Source organism: Candoia aspera, chromosome 2, assembly GCF_035149785.1.
Source record: "Candoia aspera isolate rCanAsp1 chromosome 2, rCanAsp1.hap2, whole genome shotgun sequence".
Classification (NCBI taxonomy): Eukaryota; Metazoa; Chordata; class Lepidosauria; order Squamata; family Boidae; genus Candoia; species Candoia aspera.
In genome coordinates, this window is record NC_086154.1 from 178,779,062 (window position 1) to 178,806,544 (window position 27,483).

At 44.4% G+C, this 27,483-nt stretch overlaps 1 protein-coding gene across 2 annotated transcripts in view; it reads right to left on the minus strand.

Annotated features, from left to right (window-relative positions):
• The window catches only part of GNG10 (G protein subunit gamma 10), a 38,549-nt gene extending 15,215 nt beyond the window's left edge, over positions 1-23,334 (minus strand). The window contains exons 1-3 of one of the 2 annotated variants that reach the window (XM_063294975.1): positions 23,147-23,329; positions 2,430-2,561; positions 101-2,032 (exon numbers count right to left, since the gene is read on the minus strand). In XM_063294975.1, the coding sequence (XP_063151045.1) occupies positions 2,436-2,561; positions 23,147-23,227 (207 nt within the window). In that variant the 5' untranslated portion in view covers positions 23,228-23,329 and the 3' untranslated portion in view covers positions 101-2,032; positions 2,430-2,435. Of the gene's footprint in view, positions 1-100; positions 2,033-2,429; positions 2,562-23,146 lie in introns of those variants that run through there. The other variant, XM_063294976.1, reaches the window with a different exon arrangement.
• Between the last annotated feature and the right edge of the window lie 4,149 nt (positions 23,335-27,483).

Sequence of the window (27,483 nt, forward strand, 5' to 3'; positions counted from 1 at the left end):
AAAGATGCGATTTTTTTCTAATGTAGGTCAGATTTTTTATATTTCAAAACCCTCCGTCAAATGTGTTTTCATGCCACAAAAAAATCCCAGTAATTAAGAAAAGATTTTTTTAAGCTTTTAATATATTAATACAAACCAAAAAGAACTTTTTAAAAGTAAACAGTGTGTATAAAAGTGCTTGGTAATCCAAAATCAAAGACACCTGATCCACCAAAAAAAAAAAAAAAAGTAAATTGTTCCAGTAATATTGCAAATGCTCAGAAAGCTTTGCCTGTGGATTGGCCTAAATTTATTCTATTTGTTGTAGTGTTATTATCAGTGATTATTTGCCAAGCAGGCATACTTTAAGGTTACAATCCTATAGTCCCTAAGAGGGTGTCTTGGGGAGCACAGGATTTGTCAGCTGTCCCCCTCTGAAACTAAGTAATATATTTTGTAACTTCAGCAGGAAAGAAGACCAGCACGAGGTAAGGCATCTTGCTGCAGATATTTGATACGGTATAAATGGATGGTTCTTTGGCCTCTTTTCACACTGTTTTAATACATTTCCAAACTCATCCTGCTCCCCTTGAATTGTTTACTCTCCTGTTCTGCAGCACTCTTCTCATCAGTGAGAGGGAAGCCGTTAAAACAAACAGAAATGAGAGGTGGAGGAAAGCCCAATTCTCCTTCTCCTTCCTAAGGCTTGCAGACATCTGGCAGGGCCTTAAGATTCTTTGGAGTCTTTGACATTGGAACACCGTGCGCCAAATAGCAGGCTTTCTCTGTAAGGTAACAGTTTTATGTAAAAGCACAGAGATAAGGAAAGACTAGATTGTCTGTGGTGAACATGCAGAAAGAAATCCATCTGTGTTACAGGTAGTATTTGCTATTTCTGTAAATTGTCACCAACTGATTTCAGATATATAGAAAAATGGTTTTGTAAAGAAAGTTTAGTTTAACAAATGGCAAAGATGAACATTTTTCCCCCAAGGGCTGTATGCAGTAGGGGGTCAAGAGCCACAGGACTGGTAGATTTGGCCAAAATTTGTGGGTGGGTACTATGCTGGGAATTGGTGCAGCCTCTCGCATTCTTCCTTTGTGATCTCAGTGCACCAGCAGTTTAAATCTCCCCTCCCTGCATCCTAATCTTACTGTACTATCCCCCGTTACAGACTGGCATGAGAAGCAGCTTATCAGCATGTTCTTGGCTGTTCCCTATTCCAATTAGCTGCAAATGGGGCACTGTGCACATTAAATGGGAAGATGATACATGACGTGACTCCCCTTATACCTCTCATTATACCCAACAGGAGGGAGGGCAAGATCTATATAGAGAGATTCCCATACAGTTCTCTTCCTCCTAATTCACTGAAAGGCTGAACAGCAAGCTTGTATTTCTGCAAAAAATTGGGGCTTGGGAGCTCAAGGGGGCTATCGTCATAGCCCCCTTGACATGACATGCATCTTCTTCATTTGGTCCAATTGGGACAGAGAAGCACCTTTCTTTTAACCAACTGGGTACACTCCAACCAATGCAAAGTATTTTTAAGGGAGAGTCCATTTTAGGATGGGAATATGCCTGAAGTTCTACTGATAGCAACTGGGAGATATAGCTCCCCTGTTGAGTATATCAAATTTATTCAAAAATAACAAATGTGCGTAAAACTGCAGCCTTAAAGGTCAACTTTGCCTGGATCAAACCTACTTGAAAGTATCTCTGATCAGAAAACAGACAGCTGTTAGTAAGAAGGTACCTAGTGCGTGGTTCATTCAGGCACAATAGAAACACATCATTGGTATTGTCCTTTTCTAAATGTAAACATCTCAGAGGATTAAAGAAAGGATATTGATTCAATTACGAAAGGAAAAGCTTTTCCTTATAAAATGCTTTATATTAGCAAAAGATCTAACCATTTACTAAGACAATCTAAGGCAGACTAATAAATATCTAACGAAACCGTTCAGGTCTACACAGAGAAAGTATTGGTTTGGAAAACAAGGAAGACCGCTGGGATTCTTCTTGTACTTGAGAACTTTCAGAAAACCTTCCCTGAAACATGGAAAAAAAAATAATTAAAAAGTGGTCTCCTTCAAAACTCAATAGCTTAGATTGCATTAGAGTAGCAAAGGTCCATATAAAGGTCACTTTACTCCACATACTTCCTGTGTAAAGGAGAGCAATGCAGCATAAAATATACACCCTGCACTCTTGTTATTCCTTTACATGCAGGATAAAGAGAATACTTGGATTTCATCATCATAGGGTCCCCAAGGGCAGCTCTTTATTCCCACTCATGTTTTTAGGAAAAATTTAAGGGATGCACTACAAAACCCCCCAAATTTGTGTAAATAACTTAATATTATAATACAATACAATACAATACAATACAAATGAGAGAGAGAGTGCACATGATATATATTTAACAGTGCCACGGACTTCTGCCTACCTGTCTTCAGAGCAACACGCAGGACCTGGGCTCTCGAAATGGGTTGCTTCCAGCCGGAACTCCCACAAGCAAAGCATCTTTGCAAGCATTCTGCATACAATACTGCTGAAGCTCTGCAGCTGCCTGAGAGACCTGGACAAGAGAAAGCACATGGAAATGACAGGCAACTGAACTTTTGAGAGGCTGGCATGGAAGTCTTGGTGGGCCTGTATTTTCCAAGAATGAAGTCACTAGTATTAGCTGAAGATTCAAAAACCCTGTATTAGTAGCTGTGTTGCTTCAGAATGGAAGATGGAAAACCTTGAGGCAGCTTAAGGTTCTGGCTAGGGAGGATGGGAGTTCTAGCTGAACAATTCAGCTGAAAGGCTGTTGATTACTTAAAAAAAGGGATAGGCAACAACTGTAAGGCATGCGGAACATGCTTTCTCTGTAAGCTGCTGAGAGTCTTTTTTGAATGTGGCAGCATAGAAATATGTTTAATAAATAAAATAGTAATGTTTAATAAATAAATGAATGTTTGCATGTACGTAGGCATTGGGACTCAATTACAGTGGCAATGAGTGCTCCGTTAGAAGACCTGAAGGACCAGGTTGGGGGCAAATAGTCCTGGAGAAAATCTATCTATGTGGCTAAGAGTTGACACCAACTTGATGACACAGAATCAATTGATCGATCAACACACATACTGGGAAGCACAGGGCTGGGCTGCATACGCTCCATTCTGGTTATGTGATCAGCACAAAGAGGGCTCAGAATGGAACAGTCACCAACACTTGAAGCCCCTGCTCAAGTGCCATAGAGATGTACTGGGGAATTTTGCAGAAATGTTCTCCTCCACAATTCCCTGTCTAATCCAACCATTTCAAAATTGGTCTTTCCTTTGTCAGCCAGCACCCTTCCTGTTCTATTCAGTTTTTAGATAGTCATCCTGATGACAGAGAAACATAAAGAATCATGACCCCCTCTACATAACTTCTTTCCAACATGTTGTTAAGCTGAAAAAAAAAAGTAAAACACAGCCTTAAGCATCTGTTTGTTTTGGAATGAAAAAGTTTCAGCCTTTGAAAGCTTAGACGCAAGACAAGAACACTGCTTAAAAGGCCAGATGTGGGGGGGAAATCAGAAACATACCAAACAAACCTCTAAGGAGACTCTTACACATCTGGGATACCACCACCAACTATGCCCTTTTGATATCATTATACTCAGTATTTTACCTTTCCAGCAAGAAGGATTGTAATTTTATTCTGCTCTGTATAAGTCAGTTATGGCCTTTCTTGAAGATGTCTCAGTGCTGGTTTCAGGAGTATTCAAATAAGAACAAACATCACCAGTATCCCAAAACAAGAAGCTGACCTGGAAACATCAACTCTAAGGGCTACTCTTATCAAGAGTGAGCAGTGGGAAATGACATGCTGACATGAAAATGCCTGCTCTCACAGATCTACAAAGGGACTGAACCACACCTGGGAGAGTGGGAAAAGTATCTGAATCACAGACCAGAAGCTCAGGTGAGATCACCAGATATGTCTCTAAAAACACTCCATACTAGTGTTTTTACATCATAAACTACATCAGAGTATGGCTAGAGGGTGGTTTCTTTTTATTGTTAAATTGACATTCTTACTTCTTACCGAGGGTGCTATATGGAAGTGAAACATGGTCGCTAACAAAGGCGGAAGAGGAAGAGCTTTCAAGAGTAGTAAGGGCTATGGAAAGATCCATGCTGAAAGTTTCTCTCCAAGACCACATCCCAAGCAGCCCGATTAGAACATGAATGGAATAAATGATGTCATCATCGAATATCGAAAACAGAAGCTACACTGGGCAGGACTCGTCACACACATGTCGGATGGCTGTTGGACAACAGCAGTTGCCGAATGGTATCCAAGAGAAGTAAAAAGACCCACCAGCTGACCTCCAAAGAGATGCGAAGATCCAATAGTCAAGGACTTTGGCCAAACCTGGAGAAGAAAAGCCAGGAATCGAGACAAATGGAAAGCGAGTTGTGACCAGCAGGACTCTGCCAGCGACAGTCTGGTCAATCAAGTCAAGGTGACTTCCTATATTTATCTAAAAATAAGTAACCCTGAATTTAAGATGACACCCCCCTCCAAAAGCAATCTAAGCTGCTAACTCCAGCTGAAACAATCAAGGAGTTGCCTCCCTCACACATAAACGTCTATGTATGAGTGAGAGATGCATACACCTGAGTGTGTGCCTGTGCTTCAGCTGCACTCTACTTAAATTGATAACTATAACTGGTTAAAAAGACAGAGAAGGGGGGGAAAAAGAGAAAAGGCCAATTTAGGGACTAAATCAAAAAGGCTGAAATGAATGAGCTCCTCTCAACCTAACCTTCAAAAGCAACCGCAGCAACATTTGCAGCCATTTGCACGAGCTCCTTCTACTCTCTGCAAATGTTTGATTAATCATCCCCATCATGAATACCTCCAATTCACAGGGAATTATTTAGGGGGAAAACTTGCATTTTTATTAGCAAATGAACTGGCCAGAACACCATACTAGGTTGAAAGTGCCCTGTACTGTATTTTTCATTCATTTTTCTGGTGGCTGGGAATGGGTAAGAGTTATAAGCATGCATTAATAATAATTCATTAAACTTGTATGCCGTCCAACTCTCAATATTATTTAATAGAATATTTAATATTTAATAAATTTAATTTATAACACTGTAATATTTAATAACAATATAATATTTAATAAAGGTATTAGCTAGGTGTTCCTCTTTTGTTTAGTGTGGAAAGCTTTATTCCATGCACTGATACTATTTTTTTTCAGCACAAAAGGCAATGTCTGCTATTGGGGGGGGGGGGCTTTTGCCTTGTTTGCCCATTATTTTTCAGAAGCACAATTAGCATTGCAACAAAGGCTAATTCAACAAAAGCACAGTGTTGTCCTTGTACTCCCATTCTTCTCAGTGGGGAGTGCATAAAAAATTCTGTAGGATGAAATATACTTCTTATTACTGATAAATTGTCTGAAATTTCCAAGGTGCTATTTCAAAATTAAACATTTATACCGTATGTGCCTTGAGGCTAATCATTCAATGAACACAACACAAGAGAGATGTCTATCAGGAAAACCAACAGACACCTAGCTGTAGTCCTGACATCTCCATGAGATACCTTCCTGTCAAGATCTAGAAGGGAAATGATGATATGGAGAAGGGTATTTCAAGTGGAGAAGGAAGAAACAGTTTTGTTTTCATATGATTGACACGCTCTATTGAGATAAAAAAACCTCTCCATGCTTCAATTAGGTTTTGGGGGAAAACCCCCCTAGTGTCTGTGTATCTATGTCTAGAAATGCAATAAAGAGAGTTTGATGTAGATTTGCTAATTCAGCTTTGATTCTGCCCACTCTTATGGAAAGGGCCTAATGCTATAGGGCCTCAGAAGGATCTTAAAAGGAAGGCTTTAGGTCTGTGCAGTAATCTGGATTCAAAGGGGAAAAGATAATTTAGAACACCTATAAGTGTAAATGTAGCAGCTGCTGGCATCTCCTTCAACCACAGGAGATTGTGCAAAGGAGATTTTTTCTTGGGATTGTGCATGCTATGCATGCCCAAGGAATGACCAGGGACATCCTCATGGGTTTTAAAAAATAAATATGATAGATGTGACTACGCAATAGAAGGCTGTTCCTTTACTGTACGCGTAACACATGCAACACACATTAAAAAGGAATGGGGCTTCAACTGTGCAGTTGTGCCTGCTATAATTACGTATTTGACTATCTCCACCAAATGCCCCTAAAAGGGACATAGGTTCTTACAGAGTTGCTATATGAGTGCCATCACACACTCCAAATCACCTTTTCCCCTTTGAATCCAGATCTCTGTAAAACCCAAGAGGGAAACCATCAGTTCAAAACAGATTCCACCCCGCTTCCAAGCTAACAAGGCTCTCACAGGGATACTGGTCTTTAACCATAAAAATAAATACATATATTTGATGTAGCTACAAGGTCATCCAGGTATAGGGCAGCATATTTGGATGACCTTGTAGAGAGATCAAGTGTAGGTATTGAGTTTATGGTCAAAGACCATACTGGAAACAAACAAACACAACAAACATACTGGAAAACAAAAACTCAGTATGGATAACTAAATGTAATAGGCAACTGCTTGTTGTTGTTTATTCGTTTAGTCGCTTCCGACTAAACGAATAAAAAACAAGCAGTTGCCTATTACATTTAGTTATCCATACTGAGTTTTTGTTTTCCAGTATGTTTGTTGTGTTTGTTTGTTTCCAGTATGGTCTTTGACCATAAACCTCTAGAATATCGCCTCTAGAATATCATCCATCCACCTTGCCCTTGGTCGGCCCCTCTTCCTTTTGCCTTCCACTCTCCCTAGCATCAGCATCTTCTCCAGGGTGTCCTGTCTTCTCATTATGTGGCCAAAGTATTTCAGTTTTGCCTTTAATACCATTCCCTCAAGTGAGCAGTCTGGCTTTATTTCCTGGAGGATGGACTGGTTTGATCTTCTTGCAGTCCAAGGCACTCTCAGAATTTTCCTCCAACACCACAGTTCCAAAGCATCTATCTTCCTTCTCTCAGCCGTCCTTATGGTCCAGCTCTCGCAGCCATATGTTACTACGGGGAACACCATTGCTTTAACGATGCGGACCTTTGTTGTCAGTGTGATGTCTCTGCTCTTAACTATTTTATCGAGATTTGTCATTGTTCTTCTCCCAAGGATTAAGCGTCTTCTGATTTCCTGACTGCAGTCAGCATCTGCAGTAATCTTTGCACCTAGGAATACAAAGTCTTTCACTGCTTCTACATTTTCTCCCTCTATTTGCCAGTTATCAATCAAGCTGGTTGCCATAATCTTGGTTTTTTTGAGGTTTAGCTGCAAACCAGCTTTTGCACTTTCTTCTTTCACCTTCATCATAAGGCTCCTCAGTTCCTCTTCGCTTTCAGCCATCAAAGTGCTATCATCTGCATATCTGAGATTGTTAATGTTTCCTCCAGCGATTTTAACCCCAGCCTTGGATTCCTCAAGCCCAGCATGTCGCATGATGTGTTCTGTGTACAAGTTGAATAGGTAGGGTGAGAGTATACAGCCCTGCCGTACTCCTTTCCCAATCTGAAACCAGTCTGTTGTTCCGTGGTCTGTTCTTACTGTTGCTACTTGGTCGTTATACAGATTCTTCAGGAGGCAGACAAGATGACTTGGTATCCCCATACCACTAAGAACTTGCCACAATTTGTTATGGTCCACACAGTCAAAGGCTTTAGAATAGTCAATAAAACAGAAATAGATGTTTTTCTGAAACTCCCTGGCTTTTTCCATTATCCAGCGGATATTGGCAATTTGGTCCCTAGTTCCTCTGCCTTGTACATCTGGCAATTCTCGCTCCATGAACTGCTGAAGTCTACCTTGCAGGATCTTGAGCATTACCTTACTGGCATGTGAAATGAGTGCCACTGTTCGATAGTTTGAACAGTCTTTAGTGTTTCCCTTTTTTGGTATGGGGATATAAGTTGATTTTTTCCAATCTGATGGCCATTCTTGTGTTTTCCAAATTTGCTGGCATATAGCATGCATTACCTTGACAGCATCATCTTGCAAGATTTGGAACAGTTCAGCTGGGATGCCGTCGTCTCCTGCTACCTTGTTATTAGCAATGCTTCTTAAGGCCCACTCAACCTCACTCTTCAGGATGTCTGGCTCTAGCTCACTGATCACACCGTCAAAGCTATCCCCGATATTGTTATCCTTCCTATACAGGTCTTCCGTATATTCTTGCCACCTTTTCTTGATCTCTTCTTCTTCTGTTAGGTCCTTGCCATCTTTGTTTTTGATCATACCCATTTTTGCCTGGAATTTACCTCCAATGTTTCTAATTTTCTGGAAGAGGTCTCTTGTCCTTCCTATTCTATTGTCTTCTTCCACTTCCGCGCATTGCTTGTTTAAAAATCATTCCTTATCTCTTCTGGCTAACCTCTGGAATTTTGCATTTAATTGGGCATATCTCCCCCTATCACTGTTGCCTTTTGCTTTCCTTCTTTCTTGGGCTACTTCTAGTGTCTCAGCAGACAGCCATTTTGCCTTCTTGGTTTTCTCTTTCTTTGGGATGTATTTTGTTGCCGCCTCCTGAACAATGCTGCCAACTTCTGTCCAGAGTTCTTCCGGGACCCTATCTACTAAGTCCAGTCCCTTAAATCTACTCTTCACCTCCACTGCATATTCCTTAGGAATATTAGTGAGCTCATATCTAGCTGATCTGTGGATCTTCCCTAATCTCTTTAGTCTGATCCTAAATTGTGCAAGAAGTTCGTGATCGGAACTACAGTCAGCTCCAGGCCTTGTTTTTACCGACTGTACAGATGTCCGCCACCTTTGGCTGCAAAGGATGTAGTCAATCTGATTTCGGTGTTGTCCATCTGGTGAAGTCCATGTATAAAGCCGTCTCTTAGGTTGTTGGAAGAGAGTGTTTGTTATGCAGAGTGAATTGTCTTGGCAAAATTCTATCAGCCTATGTCCTGCTTCATTTTGTTCTCCCAGGCCATACTTACCTGTAATTCGAGGTGTCATTTGACTGCCCACCTTAGCATTCCAGTCTCCCGTGATGAAAATAACATCTCTTTTAGGCATGTTGTCCAGTAGGTGCTGCAGATCCTCATAGAACTGCTCTACTTCAGCTTCTTCAGCATTTGTGGTTGGGGCATATATTTGGATCACTGTGATGTTAGATGGCTTGCCCTGAATTCGAATTGAGATCATTCTGTCATTTTTTGGGTTGTATCCAAGCACTGCTTTAGCCACTTTACTATTAATTATGAAGGCTACTCCATTTCTTCTGTGGTCCTCTTGTCCACAGTAGTAGATCTGGTGGTCATTTGATGTGAAGTGGCCCATTCCAGTCCATTTCAGTTCACTGACGCCCAGAATGTCTATCTTTAATCTTGACATCTCACCAATAACCACATCCAATTTGCCCTGGCTCATAGATCTTACATTCCAGGTTCCAATGGTGTGTTGATCCTTAGAACATTGGATTTGCCGTTCACCACCAGCACCGTCGGCCGCTAGCCGTCCTTTCGGCTTTGAGCTAGCTGCATCATCACGTCTAGGGCTAGTTGAGCTCATCCTCTGTTCCTCCCCAGTAGCATTTTGACCATCTTCCGACCTGGGGGTCTCATCTTCCGATGGTATACCGACATATCTCTGGTTGTACTGATCCATTTAGTTTTCACGGCAAGAATACTGGGGTGGGTTGCCATTACCTTCCCCAGGGATCGCATTTAGTCTGACCTCTCTGTCATGACCTTCCCGTCTTGGGTGGCCCTTCACAGTTTAGCTCATGGCATCATTGAGGTGCTCAAGCTCCAGCACCACAACAAGGTAACGATCCTTTGCTGAAGAAGCAACTGCTTAAATAAGAAGAATCACAGTGACTCAAACTGCTGAACAGTTGGATATCTGATAACAATGGCAATTGCATCAAATCTCCTTTGGAGATAACTGGTGACCTGTCAGCTAAAAGGAGAATAATCTCTTCCTCTACGCTGGGACGAGAGGGAGTTAAAAAAGACATCATTAGGTTGACTCACCAAGCCATATAGAACGGGCAGTGCAGATGCACATGAGAGGCTTTCTATATCTTCTGGCAAGCAGGGGGCAAAGTTCTTCTTATGCAAGGATATGACTGAAAAGATGGCAAAACACTGCAGTCGGCAAGAATAGAAGCTCTTCCATGAACAGGCAGAGAATGTTTGCTCCATCCTTGGAAAACAAGCCTGCTCCACCCAGGAACGTAGCTTATTTATCTATCTATCTATCCATCCATCCTGCCTTTATTATTTTTATAAATGACTCAAGGTGGCGAACATACCCAATACTCCTTCCTCCTCCTCCTGTTTTCCCCACAACAACCACCGTGAGGTGAGTTGGGTTGAGAGAGAGTGACAGGCCCAAGGTCACCCAGCCGGCTTTCATGCCTAAGGCGGGACTAGAACTCACGGTCTCCTGGTTTCTGGCCTGGTGCCTTAACCACTAGACCAAACTGGCTCATGCTGGGTACCAGTGTTGTGGGGCTTTGCTTCAACTCAGAACAGGCTCTCTCAAGACCAAGCAAAGGCTGATGGTAGAGTCATAATCCATAATATTTTAAATCTATGAAGATTCCTGTCTATGAAGAATTAGACAGGCATTTTCACAGACTGTCCTACAAAGTCAGGGAAGCCAAAAAATATTAACTTGATCCAATATTTCAAGTGGCAAAGCTGCACATGGGTCTCCGCAGAAATTAGGTCAGATTCCAAGCTCAGGAATGAATTTGATACACAACAGAGTACTTGCAAGAAATTTTTCAAAATTTAAACTGAACTTCTTCTTCAGAGCTTATGTGGCAATAATAAAAAATCTGAGCACCATATAAACCCACCTGCAGATAAGCCGACCTGCATTTTTTATGGTATTTTGGTTAAAAATTCTAGGGCCTGCTTATCCGCGAGTATACAGTGCATTCAGAAAGTATTCAGACCCCCTTCACTTTTTTCAATTTTGTTATGTTGCAGCCCGATACTGCAATTGTTCAAATTCATTTTTTTCTCATTAATCTACACTCAGTACCCCATAATGACGAAGTGATAACAGAATTTTAGAAATGTCTGTAAATTTATTAAAAAGGAAAAACTGAAATATCACATGTACGTAAGTATTCAGACCCTTTGCAACAACACTTGAAATTTAGCACAGGTGCCTCCCATTTCTCTTGATCGTTGCTGAGCTGTTTCTACACCTTGATTGGAGTCCACCTGTGGTAAATTAAATTGATTGGACATGATTTGGAAAGGCACACACCTCTCTATAGAAGGCCTCACAGCTGGCAATGCATCCTGTATCAGAACAAAAGCCATGAGGTCAGAGGAACTGCCTGCAGAGCTCAGAGACAGGATTATTGCAAGGCACAGATCTGGGGAAGGCTACAAAAAAATTCTGCTGCACTGAAGGTTCCCAAAAGCATTGTGGCCTCCATAATTCTCAAGTGGAAGAAGTCTGGCACAACCAGGACTCTTCCAAGAGCTGGTTGCCTGGCCAAACTGAGCAATCGGGGGAGAAGAGCCTTAGTAAGAGAGGTGACCAAGAACCCGATGATCACTCTGACTGAGCTCTAGAAATCCTGTGTGGAGATGGGACAAAGTTCCAGAAGGACAACCATCACTGCAGCCCTCCACCAATCTGGGCTTTCTGGCAGAGTGGCTAGACAGAAGCCTCTCCTCAGTGCAAAACACATGAAAGCCCGCTTGGAGTTTGCAAAAAAGCACCTGAAGGACTCTCAGACCGTGAGGAACAAGATTCTCTGGTCTGATGAAACCAAGATTGAACTGTTTGGCGTCAATTCTAAACATTATGTCTGGAGGACATCAGGCACCGTTCATCACCTGCCCAATACCATCCTAACAGCGAAGCATGGTGGTGGCAGCATCATGCTGTGGGGGTGTTTTTCAGCAGCAGGGACTGGGAGACTGGTCAGGGTTGAGGGAAAGCTGAATGGAGCAAAGTACAGAGATATCCTCAATGAAAACCTGTTCCACAGAGCTCAGGACCTCAGACTGGGCTGAAGGTTCACCTTCCAACATGACAACGATCCTAAGCACATAGCCAAGACAACACAGGGACAACTCTGTGAATGTCCTAGAGTGGCCCAGCCACAGCCCTGACTTGAACCCTATTGAACATCTCTGGAGAGACCTGAAAATGGCAGTCCACCGATGGTCCCCATCCAACCTGATTGAGCTTGAAAGGATTCGCAAAGAAGAATGGCAGAAAATCCCCCAATCCAGGTGTGCAAAGCTTGTTGTGTCATACCGAAAAAGACTCGAGGCTGTAATTGCTGCCAAAGGTGCTTCAACAAAGTACTGAGTAAAGGGTCTGAATACTTAAGTACCTGTGATATTTCAGTTTTTCCTTTTTAATAAATTTACAGACATTTCTAAAATTCTGTTTTCATGTTGTCATTATGGGGTACTGAGTGTAGATTAATGAGAAAAAAAATGAATTTGAATGACTGTAGTATCAGGCTGCAACATAACAAAATTGAAAAAAGTGAAGGGGTCTGAATACTTTCCGAATGCACTGAATGTGGGAAATATGAGTACTTTAAAAAGGTATTACCGTATATACTCACAGATAAGCCTATCTGCAGATAAGCCAGACTTGATATTTGAGTGTATTCTGGCACCTAAAATTCTCAGTATCAGCGAGTATACAAGGTATTAATTTTCCAAGAGTGGCAGTGAGTAACAGGCACTGTAGAAAAGATGACTAGTTACTCATGATTTATTGTAATGAGTAACTATTGCTCCTCATGGCAGTAATGGGCAAGAACACGCAGACTCCTTTCAGGCTTGCCAGCACTAAGCAGAGGCCTGCTGCATCATCAACATGGAGAAACAGGACTACTGCTTAGAAGCGGGTGGATTTGAAACTTGGGCTTTCTCAAAACTTGAACCAGCAAGTAAATATAAAAATATCAAAGGTGTGCCAAAAGGCAACCCTGCCTCCCCATTTTCTGGACCCAGGGTACAGGTGAAAGGTACCCTGAAGTACCTCAGCAAAACCGTATCACATTGTTTGTGTAATTTCATATTAAGCAGCAAAAGGCATCAATTGACAGAAGCAGCAACCAGCTTCTCCCAAGGCCAAGCTCTAGGGATGAAATCAAAGCCACCTTTAAATCAATAAAGGCAACATGGAGGATCCCCATGGGTAATTAATGTATTTTTGTTATGAAATGGTGAAGGATAAAGCACTGATTGAGCATCTACCATCCCTCCCTGAAACCAGCTTGCTCCTGCTCAGATCAGTCTTGAGTGTTTTATTGCCTGGCCCTAGCCTTATTTTAGAGGGCTAGGACAAGTGAATGGGTCCAGAGAAGTGTTTAGAGAAGTGAATGGGTCCAGAGTTTGGAACTAATGGGAGAGGAAAGTAAGACAAGAGGCCAGGAGTTTGCAAGCAGAAAACGTATAAAGCAAAACAGAAAGGGCTCAATCTCTTGGAATTAATGACATTTGTTAATAGCCCTTCTCTGATTTTGGCCCTTTCTTGGACAAACTTCCAGCAATATTATAATGACCACCAGCTGATTAAAGTCTATTAATTTACATGGGTGGTTCTGCACTCAGATCATGCTTAATGAAAATCGACCAAGTTAAAGGAGGATAGTTACAGTCTTTGAAGTTCTGTGTTTGAAAGTAACTCATTCATGAAAACATCACCTAATAATGAAAACATCACCTAATAATTGTGGCCTAGTTATCCTGATGTCATAAGTCTTCTGGTTGAGTCCTTGTCTATGGAGAAATGAGAGCCGGAGGAGTAAGTATTTGGGGAATTAGAACTATTTGGGGAATTAGAACTGTAAATCTGGGATATACAGATCCAGGGAATAATCCAAGATGGCGACCGGGAGCAGACACTGACGTCGGTTGCTGCTCTGAGGGGAAATTCCTGGGTCTCACCTCCTCCCCCCGAGTCTCCTGGGTCTCACCTCCTCCCCCCGAGTCTCGTTGCTGGCCAGGGCTTGGAAGGGGGACTTCCAGGATCCCTGGCCCTCATATCTGATGGGTCGGGGTTGGACGGAGCCCCCTGCCCTGTGCAGAGCAATGTGGAGCGACGTGTCTGGATGAGCCCTAGGGGTGCAGCGAGCTCCAGAGCTCCGGCGGCAAGGTTTGGCGGTGCAGCAGACCGGCGGCGCACCGACCCTGGGGGTGACTCAAGCGGCATGGGGAGTGTTGGCTGAGCGACCCCCGGGGACGCTGGATGGTGGGCCTGCGGTAGCCTGGGGGCCTGGAGGTGCGGTGGAGCAGCCTGGCGGCGCAGCGGACCAGCTGACCGGCTTTGGCCTCAGCAGACCGGCCTGGTGGGGCGGTTTAGTGGTGCAGCGGGCAGATGGCTCGGCGGTGCAACGGCCCAACTCTTGAGGGCCAGTTTGGCGGAACGGTTTGGCAGCGCAGCAGACCAGCAGGACAGACCTGCGAACCCACCTTGGAGGACCAGCCAGGCAGAGCGGGGGTGCGGCTGCTCAGCGGACCAGCCGCATGGCGAGCCGGTAGAATGGACTTGGGGGGCCAGCCTGGTGGACCAGCGAGAGGCCGGCCTGGTGGACCAGCGAGACGGCGAACCTATAGACCGACCAGGGAGACCCCAGGATAGACCCAGGGGCACAGGCCTTGGCATAACAGACCTCAGGGACACGGAGCAGGCTTGACACAGAGATCTTGGCCACCCCCTTCCTACCTGTCTGGAAGAGGTGGAGAGCTGTGGGGGCCCCTCCAGTGTGAATGAGGACCCCCTCCTAGGGTGAGAGACGGGGGGAGTCTGGTAGTGTCTGATGGTGTGGGAGAGTACTCACCGCGAGTGAGAGACAGGAGGTAAGGGGGAGTGAATGAGATGCCCCTGGCCGACCAGTGAGAGAGGCCGAAGAGGGAGCATTGTGACTGAAGAGTGAATGACTGAAGAGTGAATGGGTGGGTGATGGCTGGGCCTGGACAGCACCGAGTGAGCTGGTGTGCCGGGGGGCCTGCCATTGCCCTGTGGATAATTGTGTTTGTGTGAGAGTGTGTGAGTGGATGGAGGGACCTCTATTCCAAGTTGGGGATTCTGGAAGTGCAGGAGTGGAGCTGAGGGGAGTCTCTGGGGGGTGCAGGGCGGGTCATATTATTGAGGTGGTGACGGGCAGGGGACGCTTTGGCGGGAGCCAGAGGGCAAGCCATCTGCAGGGAAGACGCCCCCAGTGTTACCGGTGGCGTGTTCCGGCCCTCTGTACTCAGATCCAGGCCCTGGTCAGCAGATCCATAGGGGCCCTGGTCTCCGGCTGCTGCTACTCAATGCCAGGTCTGTTAACAACAAAGCCCCCCTCATATGTGACTTGATCACTGAGGAGGGGGCAGATCTGGCATGTATTACTGAAACCTGGCTGGGCCCTGAAGGGGGGGTGCCCCTTTTGGAAATGTGCCTGGCCGGGTTTACGGCATGGCACCAGCCAAGACCCCAGGGCAGGGGAGGAGGGGTGGCAGTTGTCATCCGGGAGTCTCTGGTGGCCTTCAGGGGTGCTGCTCCACAAATGGCCAGTTGTGAGACCCTGTTCTTCAAGTTGGGTGCCCGAGAGCAGTTGGGAGGGTTGCTGCTGTACCAGCCTCCCTGCTGCGTGGCAACCTCCCTGCCTGAGCTGCTGGAGGCCATCTCAGGGCTGGCAGTGGAGTTCCCCAGACTGATGGTTCTGGGAGACTTCAACCTGCCATCCCTGGGGCGTGCCTCGGAGGCAGCTCAGGAGTTCATGGCTACCATGGGCCTGACTCAGATTATTCGGGACCCGACTCAAGGCAGTAGCCTCACCCCGGACTTGGTTTTCTTGTCAGAGCAGTGGTAATGTGACCTGAGGGGAGAGTTACAGCTATCCCCATTGTCATGGTCAGATCACGCCCTGGTGGCCCTGAGATTCTCTTATGCCACCCCCCTCCGCAGGGAGGTGGGACCCATTCGATTGGTCCGCCCCCGGCGACTGACAGACCCAGTAGGGTTTCAGAGGGAGCTGGGGGTTATACCTGACAATCTGCTGCACGGTCCAGCAGAGGCCCTGGCCGCAGCCTGGAATAGGGAGGCGGCCAGGGCCTTGGACAGGATCGCACCTATGTGACCCCTCTTGCCTCATCGTACCCGATGCTCCCCATGGTTTATGGAGGAGCTTAGGGTTTTGAAGAGGATTAAGAGACGTCTAGAGCACCGCTGGAGGAAGACAAAGACCGAATCTGACCAAACACTGGTTAGAGTTGCTATTAAGGCCTATCTGGTGGCAATAAGAGCGGCAAAGCGTCAATACTTCTCCACCCTTATTGCGTCTGCAGAATGCTGCCCAACGGCCCTGTTTAAAATAACTCAATCCCTTTTGGGAAAGGTGCATGCAGTGACCCATCTACAGGGCCATGCAGAGGAGTTTTTGGAGCATCTGCAGGATAAAATCGCTCGGATCCGTTCTACGTTAGACTCCAAGCATGATACATGGTCTGTAGAGATACCAAGGGAGCGTACTTACCATGTTATCTGGGAACAGTTTGATCCTGTTGGACCCGAGGAAGTGGACAGGATCCTCAGGACAGTAAAATTAATGGAAAGGGGCTGTTTTTATTTGATAGCAGATGGCGAGATTTTAAGAAGAGGAGTAATGGATTTATATTGGGCCAGGAGTATATTTTCTTTCAGAGAATACTGTGCAGGGCCTATGCCAAAATGGGAGCAAGAGGATGGACATCCTTCTCTGTAGGTTTACACATTTTCCCCTACATCATAACACACATCCATTCAGCCTTTCACACTTCTGCATAATTAAAAGCTTGAGTACAAAGTTATATTAAATATCCTGTAGCAACTATGCTTGTTTACATTACCTGCTCTGAAAAAAACAAAGCAAGAATCCAGACAGCCAACATTCTATAACGGCAATTTTGGAAACGCTTTTACAAAATTTCCTCACAGAATCCAGCTGCCTGTTTCTGAAGTGTTGACTTTGGTTATAACATATTTTAATATAATCGAAATAGCAAACGAAGTAAATACACAAGCAAAGAACAGGTTGCTCTAACTGCAGCCTGCTTTCTTCAGGCCTGGATGATGGAACGGCTTCCTTTGATGGCAAAGCCCTTGGTCTTTCATCACAACAATGGGAAAATCTTCTGTATTATTTATGTTGCAACCTTGCACCCTAGAGAAATAGCCTTCTGTTTCTTCAGCCTCATTAGCCATGGTGACATGAACTGAATTGAGCTGACCTGGCACATGTTCAGCCCAACACCCAAAGGACAGGACAGATCAATCTGTAAAGCAGCAGCCATTTCTTAAATCAAATTGATAGCAACACCATACAGTATAAAACCAGGGGTCATATTCAAAACAAAAACTTATCTAACATCTGAAGGGATAGTCATAATGATGCCGTTCCCCTGGTTTGGTGAAACAGCCAAGTTTACATCAATTTTATCAACACCAGGAAGGGGGGTGGGGGGTGAGCACATGTCAAGGGGGCTACTATTCAACAGAATTGAATTGAAAGATGTGTTTCTGTGGCCTTTGAAGAAGGCAATCCGAAATCAAGGTGTGTGGAAGGATGGACTCACCACCTGGGATGGGTGGGAGTTTCTCCTCCCTCTATAGCAGGCTGGGGAATTCTGGGGGTTGAAGTCCACACAGCTTATATAGTAGTTGCTGAGGTTGAGAAACACTGATGTAATAGAAACTCTTTCTGCAGAAAGGTAACAGAGGTGTCACTATAGAATCAAAATTTCTAAGTGGGGGTGTGGCCAGGGGAAGAGAGAACCTTTGTATCCCAACCCCCGAATTGTATAAAGTTAGTATTTTTCTATCATAGACTTATAGATGCTCCTAGACTTCAAATCAGCAACACTTTTTAAATTTAAATTGGGCAACAGTGAAAGTAAAAGCACCACGCAGAGAAATGGGTCAGGGTCAATGTGAGAGACTGCCCAAATTCTGGCCATGCACTTTGATTTTTGGCACTCCTTCCTTCTCTGGTTTTCATGAGATACTGAAAAGGCAAACATTGAAGATATTCTTCTTTTAAATTTGTTTTTGAGTTATTTTAATTTTCTCCAATGTGTATGCAAAAGAACACATTTGAACTGAAGAGGAAATCTAGGCTCCAAAACAAATCTTTAAATAATGGCCACACTTGTCAACAATTTTCCTCAAGATGTAGAATAACGGCAAAGGTCCTTTATATCCATCAATGATGGAGGACTCAAAAATCTAGAAGACTTGTCTTGGCTGTCTCTTCTGATAAGTGCTAGCTGAAACCTACCTCACAGGGCTGTTAATAAAGATGATGATTAAATGCTCCATAATATTTCTATTCTTACCCATCATCCTTACCCCTGTTTCAATAAGCAAGTGCCCCTCAGAAGCAGAATGAGTGCAGACAAGTCCCTGCCCCATCTCAGAAACAGAATCTTTATTGTGGTCAAAGACCAGTCCATAAAGCACTTGGATACATAAAATTGATATTGAGTAGCTAATTAGGTGAACAGATTGGTCAGTCAGGCTGCTACACATCTTATGTATTACAGGACAGAATTTGGCTACACTTAAAGAGATAGAGTCATTTGAATCTGACAGTAAGAGGTTTAAATAGAACTGATCAGAGTGACCAGGATATTTTAATTAGATGTGGAATTAGCAGCTCATTGTCAGCATAAAATGGACACCACAGTAAGGCATGTTTGATGGTTTCTGTGACTTCTTTACCATGTGGGCAGAGTCTGGATTTGAATGGAATCTCTTTATATGTCCCCTCTAAAACTGGTGATGGAAGTGTGTTCAACCTGCCTCATTTCCATGTTATTCACTAATTAAAACAGGAACTGCCAAGCTTTCTGTAGCTTGGAGATACCCTCATTTTAATTTATTTTTTTCCCAGTGGTCAAGGGGCACATGGATCATAGTGCCGACAAACCATTTAGTGGAATAGCCTGCTCTTTATTTTAGAAACATGGGCATTTTCTAAAACAAAAACAACTACATCAAAGCTATTGGATGCTTAATATACTTATTCTGCTTCTTTGCCCCCAATTACAGAAAAAATATACCCCTATCATTTGCCTAACTGCATTGTCAAAATCTGGGAGCAAACTTGCAAAGCTCTAGGGATCACTAAACAGGGGAAAGGGAGGTGTGGAAGAAATTTCTAGTGTTTAAAGCAGATTGCTTTGCAACAAAACACAGTCTGAGGAAAAACCCTTGAACATGTTCATGGGAGCTAAAGCTGAAGTAAAGCTATAATAAATATTCTTACAAGCAGGGTATAAACCCCACTGAAAACAGTAAAATGTACGCTTGGCTAAACAGCCATGCAAGGTTTACATCTTGAAACAGCTTTCCCTAAACTGACTGTTTAGGGTGTCAGAATGCTGAGCTAGCATGGGAATTCTGGGACACTGGAGGACATCCAAAAATTCAGTCTCAAGGGCTAAACAAACAACTCATTTATGTACTGCTGGAATACAGAACTTTAATATCTCTTTACAGAAACACCTACACAAATTGGTTAGTTACCTAGCAAATGGTAGCCTCTAATTATCTAACTGTGCCTAATCATCATTGCCTGGGATCCTAACCATGTTTCAAAAACAAAGAAAATATTTTGTTTATAGATGAGACCCAGAGGAGTCCACCAGCAAAACTGGGGGGTTAATATCAGCTTAGCTGTAGGGTCCTCCACCACCCCTCCTCTTACTGGAGGAAAGTCCAGGCCGAAGAACGCTCAGAGGATGCTTCCATCAATGGAAGCGAATTTATATAATATTCTACTCTTCCCTTTGAATGAACTGTCTCCACTGATGTGACAAACCTCTGAAGAGCAGTGTGACAATTACTCCTCTTCGCTGGATGTGTCCAAGTAGAAAATGGGCATGTTGTTTTTCAGGATGCTTCAGATGAGATAATCTGCACTGAATAGATTATTGGATTGGGTAATCTAAACGACCTTCCAACTCTAATTCTATTTTCACCCATTTATCAAACTAGACATTGTTGATTTCCTTTCTTTTTATTAGCATTTCATACTGAAGACCTGTGTAAAGTCTGAAAATTGATTTTGCTGTTTGCAATTCCTGTGTAATGCAGAATTAGCAACAGATCTGTGTTTATGGAATTAAATACTGATTTACATAAACGTGCAGGCCATGATCACATATTAGTGGGCAATCTGGCTCCTTTCTATTGGTTATTCTTGGGAAGAAAGGCATATTTCAAAGGCAGATACTGAGAGGCAACCACAAGAATATGTAAAGAGTGTTAAAACGCTGCTGCTGGCAGAAAATAAATTTTAAACCATTCAGAACTGCTCAGTGAAGTTGGCTGAGGATTATGGAACTGGTCCAATACATTTTAAGAATGCCAGACTGAGGAAAGTCCTTTTAAAAATATAGATTTTTTTGCAAAATTCTCATTTTGACTACAGCCTCTCTAATCTGGAACGGGCAGTTATCAAATACTTTCTCTCTATACACAATCACAAGAGTTACCTAAAGCCACAAAAGGGCTACAATCACACGTAGCTCATTTATAAAATCCATCTCTTACAACTCCACTGTACTTGAAACGCTTGATAGTACAGATCATTTAAACACAATATTTATTTGTTTATTTATCCAATTTGTCCCCGCCCATCTCCTCCCATTGGGAGACTCTGGGCGGTTTAAAAAAATCAATTAAAACAACTATCACAAATATACAATATAAAAATACAATAATAATATAAATAAAAGTAAAGATAAAAAGTCCAACTGGCGAAAGAATCTAAAACAGTCCAAGTGTGGGAGGAGTGGTCTATAGCAGCCATCCCCACTAGATCTATTCCCTTCTCCGCCCCAAGCGAGGTGGCAGAACCAGGTCTTCAGACTCCTCTGAAAGGCCAGGAGCGATGGGGCCAGTCTCACCTCCGGGGGCAGCATGTTCCACAGGGTGGGAGCTACTGCAGAGAAGGCCCGCTTCCTGGACGCCGCCAAATGAAGTTGTCTTAAAGACAGGGTCTGCAGCATGCCCTCTCTGCACGATCGGGTGGGACGGGTTTATGTAATGGGGAAGAGGCGGTCCTTCAGGCAACCTGGCCCTATGCCATGTAGGGCTTTAAAGGTAATAACCAACACCTTGAATTGGACCCGGAAGCAAACTGGTACCCAACGCAGCTTGCGCAGCAGCGGTGTTATATGTGCCCTTCTAGGGGCACCAAAAACAACTCATGCAGCTGCATTCTGGACCAGCTGAAGCTTCCAGATACTTTTCAAAGGTAGCCCCATGTAGAGTGCATTGCAATAGTCTATATGAGAGATAACAAGGGTATGAGTGACTGTTCAAAGGGCCTCCCGATCCAGGAAGGGGCGTAACTGGTGCACAGCACGTATCTGCACAAAGGCTCTCCTGGCCACGGCTGCCACCTGCTCTTTGAGCAGGAGCCATGAGTCCAGGAGGACCCCCAAGTTATGCACCGGGTCTGTCTGGGGCAGTGCAACCTCATCCAGAACGAGAGATGTTAATGTCCCAGATACCAAAGAACCATTAACTCACAGCCACTCGGTCTTACCAGGGTTCAGTTGAAGCCTATTGTTCCCCATCCAGACCCCACAGCCCCCAGACACTCAGAGAGGGTGTCACAGCATCACTTACTTCACCTGGGATGGAGATATACAATTGAGTATCATCAGCATACTGATGCTACCTCATCCCAGGGTGACAGATGATCTTGCCCAGCGGTTTCATGTTAAAAAGGAGAGGGGAGAGTACTGATCCCTGCAGCACCCCACAAAGAAGGGGCGGTGGGGCCGATCTCTCCTCCCCTATCAACACTGATTGGGACCGGCCCTGGAGGAAGGAGGTGAACCAGCGTAAGACTACGCCACCCACTCCCAACTCCCTGAGCCACCCGAAAAGGATACCATGGTCGATGGTATCGAAAACCGCTGAGAGATCAAGGAGAGTGAGGATGGATGCACTGGCACCATCCCGCTCCTGCCAGAGATCATCCATAAGTGCAACCAATGCCGTTTCTGTCCTGTAACCAGGCCTGAAACCTGACTGAAAGGTGTCTAGATAATCTGTTTCCTCCAGGACCCTCTGGAGCTGCAAAGCCACCACTTTCTCAACCACCTTCCGCAAAAAGGGAAGGTGGGGGACTGGACGAAAATTGTCCAGAACAGTAGGGTCCAGCGATGGCTTCTTGAGGAGGGGGTGCACCAATGCCTCTTTAAAGGTAGCCAGGAACACCCCCTCTCCCAAGGATGTATTAACCATCACATGGACCCAACCGCATGTGACCTCCCGGACTGCTTTTACTAGCCAGGAGGGACACAGGTCTAGATGGCATGTGGTGGCATTTACTGTCCGTAGGATCCTGTCCACTTCCTCAGGTCCAACAGGATCAAACTGCTCCCAGATAACTCGGTAAGCCCGTTCCCCTGGTATCTCACCAGACCAAGCCTCAGGCCTGGAGTCTATACGCCAATGGTTGCCGTTTCTTTACATTTTATACCAGAACTCACACCCTATTCACGAAAAAGACACCTTAACAATAAATACCGGGGCTTACAACACATCAGCCATTCAAACGAGATAACGAATCCTCCCAGAAAGAGGTTGGTTGCAAAGTACCTCGACGCCGAGCTCAAAATAGCAGCGAAAGAGGAAAAGAGAAAACTTAGGAAACCAGCAGTTCTCCGGCCAAGCCAGTAGGAAAATAAAGGCACGGCAACTAAATAAAGCCCCAGTGTTCTCGCCAAGAAAACGGCCCTGCCCTCGGCAAGCCCACTCGACTGTCAACCAACAATGGCCGATCTCCAGCGACCATTCAAACGTCGAAAGCGCCCGCCGCGCGTGCCTCGGAGCAGGCCAGGACGATCCGGAGAGAAGCCAGCCCCGGACCGCGATTGCTGCCCCGCTCTTCCCTCGCGCCCGATCGGCGGACGGATAAAAACACGAACCGAGCTGCCCTCTCCCTTCCCGGCGCCGCCTCGCTCGGCTCGCCCGTCCCGCCTTCCGACGCCGCAAAGAAGACAAAGGCGGGCTTGTGATGCCTCCGGCTCCGCGCGAGGGGCAACGCGGCCCTGTCCCTCCTCCGCCCCGCCTGACGGGAGAGCGGCCGAAGCGCGCCCGTCTCTTTGGAAAGGCGGCTCACCCTGATGCGTTCCACGCCGGCCTCCAGTTTCAGCTGCTCCACCAGGCGTTGCAGCGTGTTGACGCTGGAGCTGGAAGACATGCTGGCGGCGGGCAGCGCGCGGCGGCTCTCTCTTTGACCGAATCCGCACCCACCTCCGGTGCCGAGGCCGGACGAAGGGAGCTCCCCGCGGCGAGAACGGAGTGCAAAAAGGGGAGGAGGCAGGCAGGCAGCACTCGGCCCCCCCACCGCCGCTGGGGAAAGGAAACGGCGAGGCGAGATGGGTCAATTTGGAAGAGCGCAGCCGTGCGAGACCGCTGGGAAGGGCAATCCGCGCACGATGTACGTTGATTTATCATCCAAGCGTTAATACCTGCCTGCTCCTAGTTTTCTCTGCTTCCTGCCGCTACCACCCGCCAGCAATCTGTCTAAGTGCGCTGTACAGTCTTATCGTGCCCTGGGTTATTTTTTTTTCCTAGAATGTATTCGAAGAAAATTATTAGCTGGGTTCCCAAGCGCTTAAACAAATCCACCCAATTTGCTATCCGTAACAAATTGGGTGCATTCGCCTAACCGGCTAAGTATAAGCCATAAACCATGGCTTATGAGCTCAAAATGGTTGGATTCCCACAGCATCCTAAGCCAAAAGTACACAAATCACATTAATGTATTAAGGGATGAGAAGCTGGCTGCTACTATAATATTAAGGTTTAATTTAGTGTACCACAGTCTTGTATTCCGATTCAGCAGTTAAGTCCCAATATGTACTTACTTGCATTCAGGCAGCAATCATGCTAAGGGTCCACAGGCTGACATTTGAGTTCATGTATCACACGGGCTCATACTGTGTTACTAAGATTCACTGGCAAAATCACAGCTGTCTAGATTTGCACATGCTAAACTTGAAGCCAAACATACTACAATATTAGCTTTGTTCACATATGTTAAGCCAAAATTAAACCACACTATGGCTTAACAGAATATCTCCATTTTGGATGGGAAAAAAGTGGTAACTGGAGAAAAGCAGCAAAATTCAGCTTTTGATTTAAAATATTCTGGGGAGTGTACTGTACCTGATGTTTTAACTGATAGTAGACAACCCGTGACCCATTGGGTCATCGTTTCAGAGGTATTTCCTTACCTAAACAGAAACAGAATGACCACAGGCAGAAAGGTAGTGCAATCTGATGTGACCAGAATGAACGTTACATTTTAGGCTGACCATATTTTTTTACCCCAATGCTAAATGGTCCTGTGATCATCTAAAGAGTATATATCCTAAATAGAAAGATAATTGTAGTAGCAAACAAACTTCCATAATAAATCTATGTTTACTTGCCTAAACTTATAAACAGAATGATCATGGGTGGGCAACAAAGGGAGCCATGGACCACAAGGAAAACTGCACCCCCACTCCCCATCCTGGCATGTGCCCAAGGGTCCCTCCCTCCAGGGAGGAAGAGGGCTCACCAGTCAACTGCTGGTGCCCCCCAGCCAGCCCTACCTCACCAGCAGGCACCCAAGTCACTCCCTGATCTTTCCCTCGTCACCCACTGCTGATGAGAGATTTTACATTTTGGCCTCAGTTCCAAAGCAGCCAATTGCCGCTTGTCCATCAGGCCTTGCCACCAGCCAAGTAGGCACAAGGGTCAGAGGGAGGTGGGAAAGAGGGCGGGGATATGCCCCTCCCATTTTCCCTTGCACCACGCAACCTACGGATTTTTGGGAAATGTAGTGGGAATGAGTAATGAGACCTGGATTTTGGATGCATTCTGTAAGTTAGCCCATTTGAGGTACCTTGGTTCAAAAATTGTTGCCCTGTGATGCACCATTTTGTCCAATTGAAGGTTACAAATAGACGGACATGAGAGTTTTAGTAGCATATAGATTTCAGTTTGTGTTCTTCACTGTAAAACAAAAATTTACGGTATGAATTTCTTTCCCTAAGCAGACCTGCAAAGGTTTTTAATGTAGAAATACTTTAAATGATATAGAAACCAGCTTCCCCAGTCTTAACAGAACAAGACATTTTGGCAGTTGGCTAGAGATTGAAAGATTCCTTTCCTTTATTGCTACTTTGATGTGCTGTGCTGAAATGAAGACATCTGCCTCTCTCAATTGGTGGTTCCTTGCAAAATTCCTCCTACATTTTTCTTTATGATGCTGGTGCCCTTTTCTAAATGTTCTGTTTTACCTCTAGCTATATCATAGCTGAAGATTCGAGATTTCAGACTTCCTCTCCAAGAGGCCTTCTACTTAATAGTTACTGCTGCCACTACCTTTCTTCCAGGGGGTGCCTCACCTGGTTTCCTCCCCCCCAACCCCCAGTTGTGAAATGGGGCTCCCAAACCTGTACTGCTGTTCTGGCATATAAAAGAATAACATAATAATTTAAAAAGTTGAAATTATTTCTCTAGTACAATTTCCAGACCTTGTAGCCTAAAGGCAATCGACTAGAGCAGTGGTTCCCAGCCTTTTTGGCACCAGGGACCAGTTTTGCCAAAGACAATTTTTCCACAGCCAATGGGCTTGCTTTCTCTGACAGGAGGCGGAGCTCAAGCGGTAATGCGAGCAATGGGGAGCGACTGTAAACACTCAGGCTATGAATTCACTTGCTCGCCCACCGCTCACCTGCTGCTGTGCAGCCTGATCCTTAACAGGCCACGGACTGGTACCGGTCCGTGGCCTGGGGGTTGGGGACCCCTGGACTAGAGGTTTCAGCCCTTCCTCCTCCACCTTTGTGAGATAATTTTTTTCCTATCCGGATGTCAGCTCTTTGAAGTAGACCAGACTAGGAAACCATAACCAAATTATAAGTGTTAATGCTACATTTATTATAAGGCTACAGTAACAGAATCTTGCAAGTCTGAATGCACCTCCCCCTCCGTCCTTCCCTCCCTTTACCTATAAGAGAACTATGGAGGGTCAAGACTGAGATGCTTTCTCAAATTACATTTCTGCCTCGGACTCAAATTTATTTTATCTGACTGTTGTCTTGGTTGCAGCTTTTCCTCTTGTTCCTCAAGGTTACCCTTACAGCCCATTACTCCAGGGGAAGGAAGAGTGGGGCATTTGACTATGCCTACATGCCAAAGTCATCTCTCTCCTATGTGTTAAGGGGCATTTAATTCTCTTGAACATGGATTGAAACTCAGGCCCCATCTGGTTGTCAGCTAGATGGCTGCAGAGTAGGGAAGATGATCTTGATGGAGATAAGCAAAGTCCATTGCTAGGGCGATGAGGGATGAAAAATATTTTAAATCCACTTCTAATTGTTGTTGGAAATCTGAAGAGCATGAAGGGACATTTTACCATGCATGGTGGACTTGTGAAAAAGTGAAAAAAAATACTGGATACAGATATATATGATGATGCAGAGAATTTTAAAAATTAATATTCAGTTGAAACCAGAAGTTTTCTTATTAGGACAGATGGATAGCCAACTAGAAAAGACTCATGGAAGACTGGTTTTCTGTATGGTAACTGCAGTGAGGCTATTATATGCATAAAGATGGAAAAATACAGACATACCGACAATGGAAGAGTGGATTGTGAAGGTGGCAGAACTTGCAGAAATGACTAAATTGACTTACTTGATTACGAAGGAGCAACAACTACTTTTATAAAAGACTGGAAACCCCTTATGGACTTTTTGCTGAAAATGGATAAAAATGAACTGGTGATCTCTGGATTTACTGATTTAAAGGGGCTGTATATGGAGAGAAGGGAATTATGTTATGCAATTTGGGAGGGCAGAAGCAGTGTTAACTATGTTTGTAACTGCTGCAAAGAAAATTGGAAATTTTCTTTAAATATTTCATTTTCTTTTTTTCCTTTTTCCTTTCTTTTTTTTTTTTTGGACCTATACTGTTGTTGGCTTTCTTTTTTTATATCTTTTTCACTTTTCTATATTATTTTTTATTTTCCTGTAGCTTTTAACTTTGTAAAAAAAAATTCTTCAATAAAAATTATGTATAGTGAATATGGAGTAGAAACTTGTAGCCTACTTTATTTATTTATTTATTTGTCGTATGGCAGCACATCATATACATTACAAATATATTTTAAAAATTGAGAATGTAAAAAAGGTATATAGAAAATATACATTGGTCACAGGGCAATCACAACTAAAAACAAACATTAAGATTACAAATATAGTCTTTTGCAGCATCAGTTGCCATCAGGAAATCAGCAAAGTTCCCACTGTAGGCTCTAGACCGCCTCCATGGGGTGTCCCCTGGGCCTCCTAAGACTTTTGGGAATGGCTAAATGGTCTATCACATATGAGGCAGCCAGATAATCCTATGGATCTACTGGCTACCGCACATCCATTTTTGTCATTTTCACTATGTAGCCTA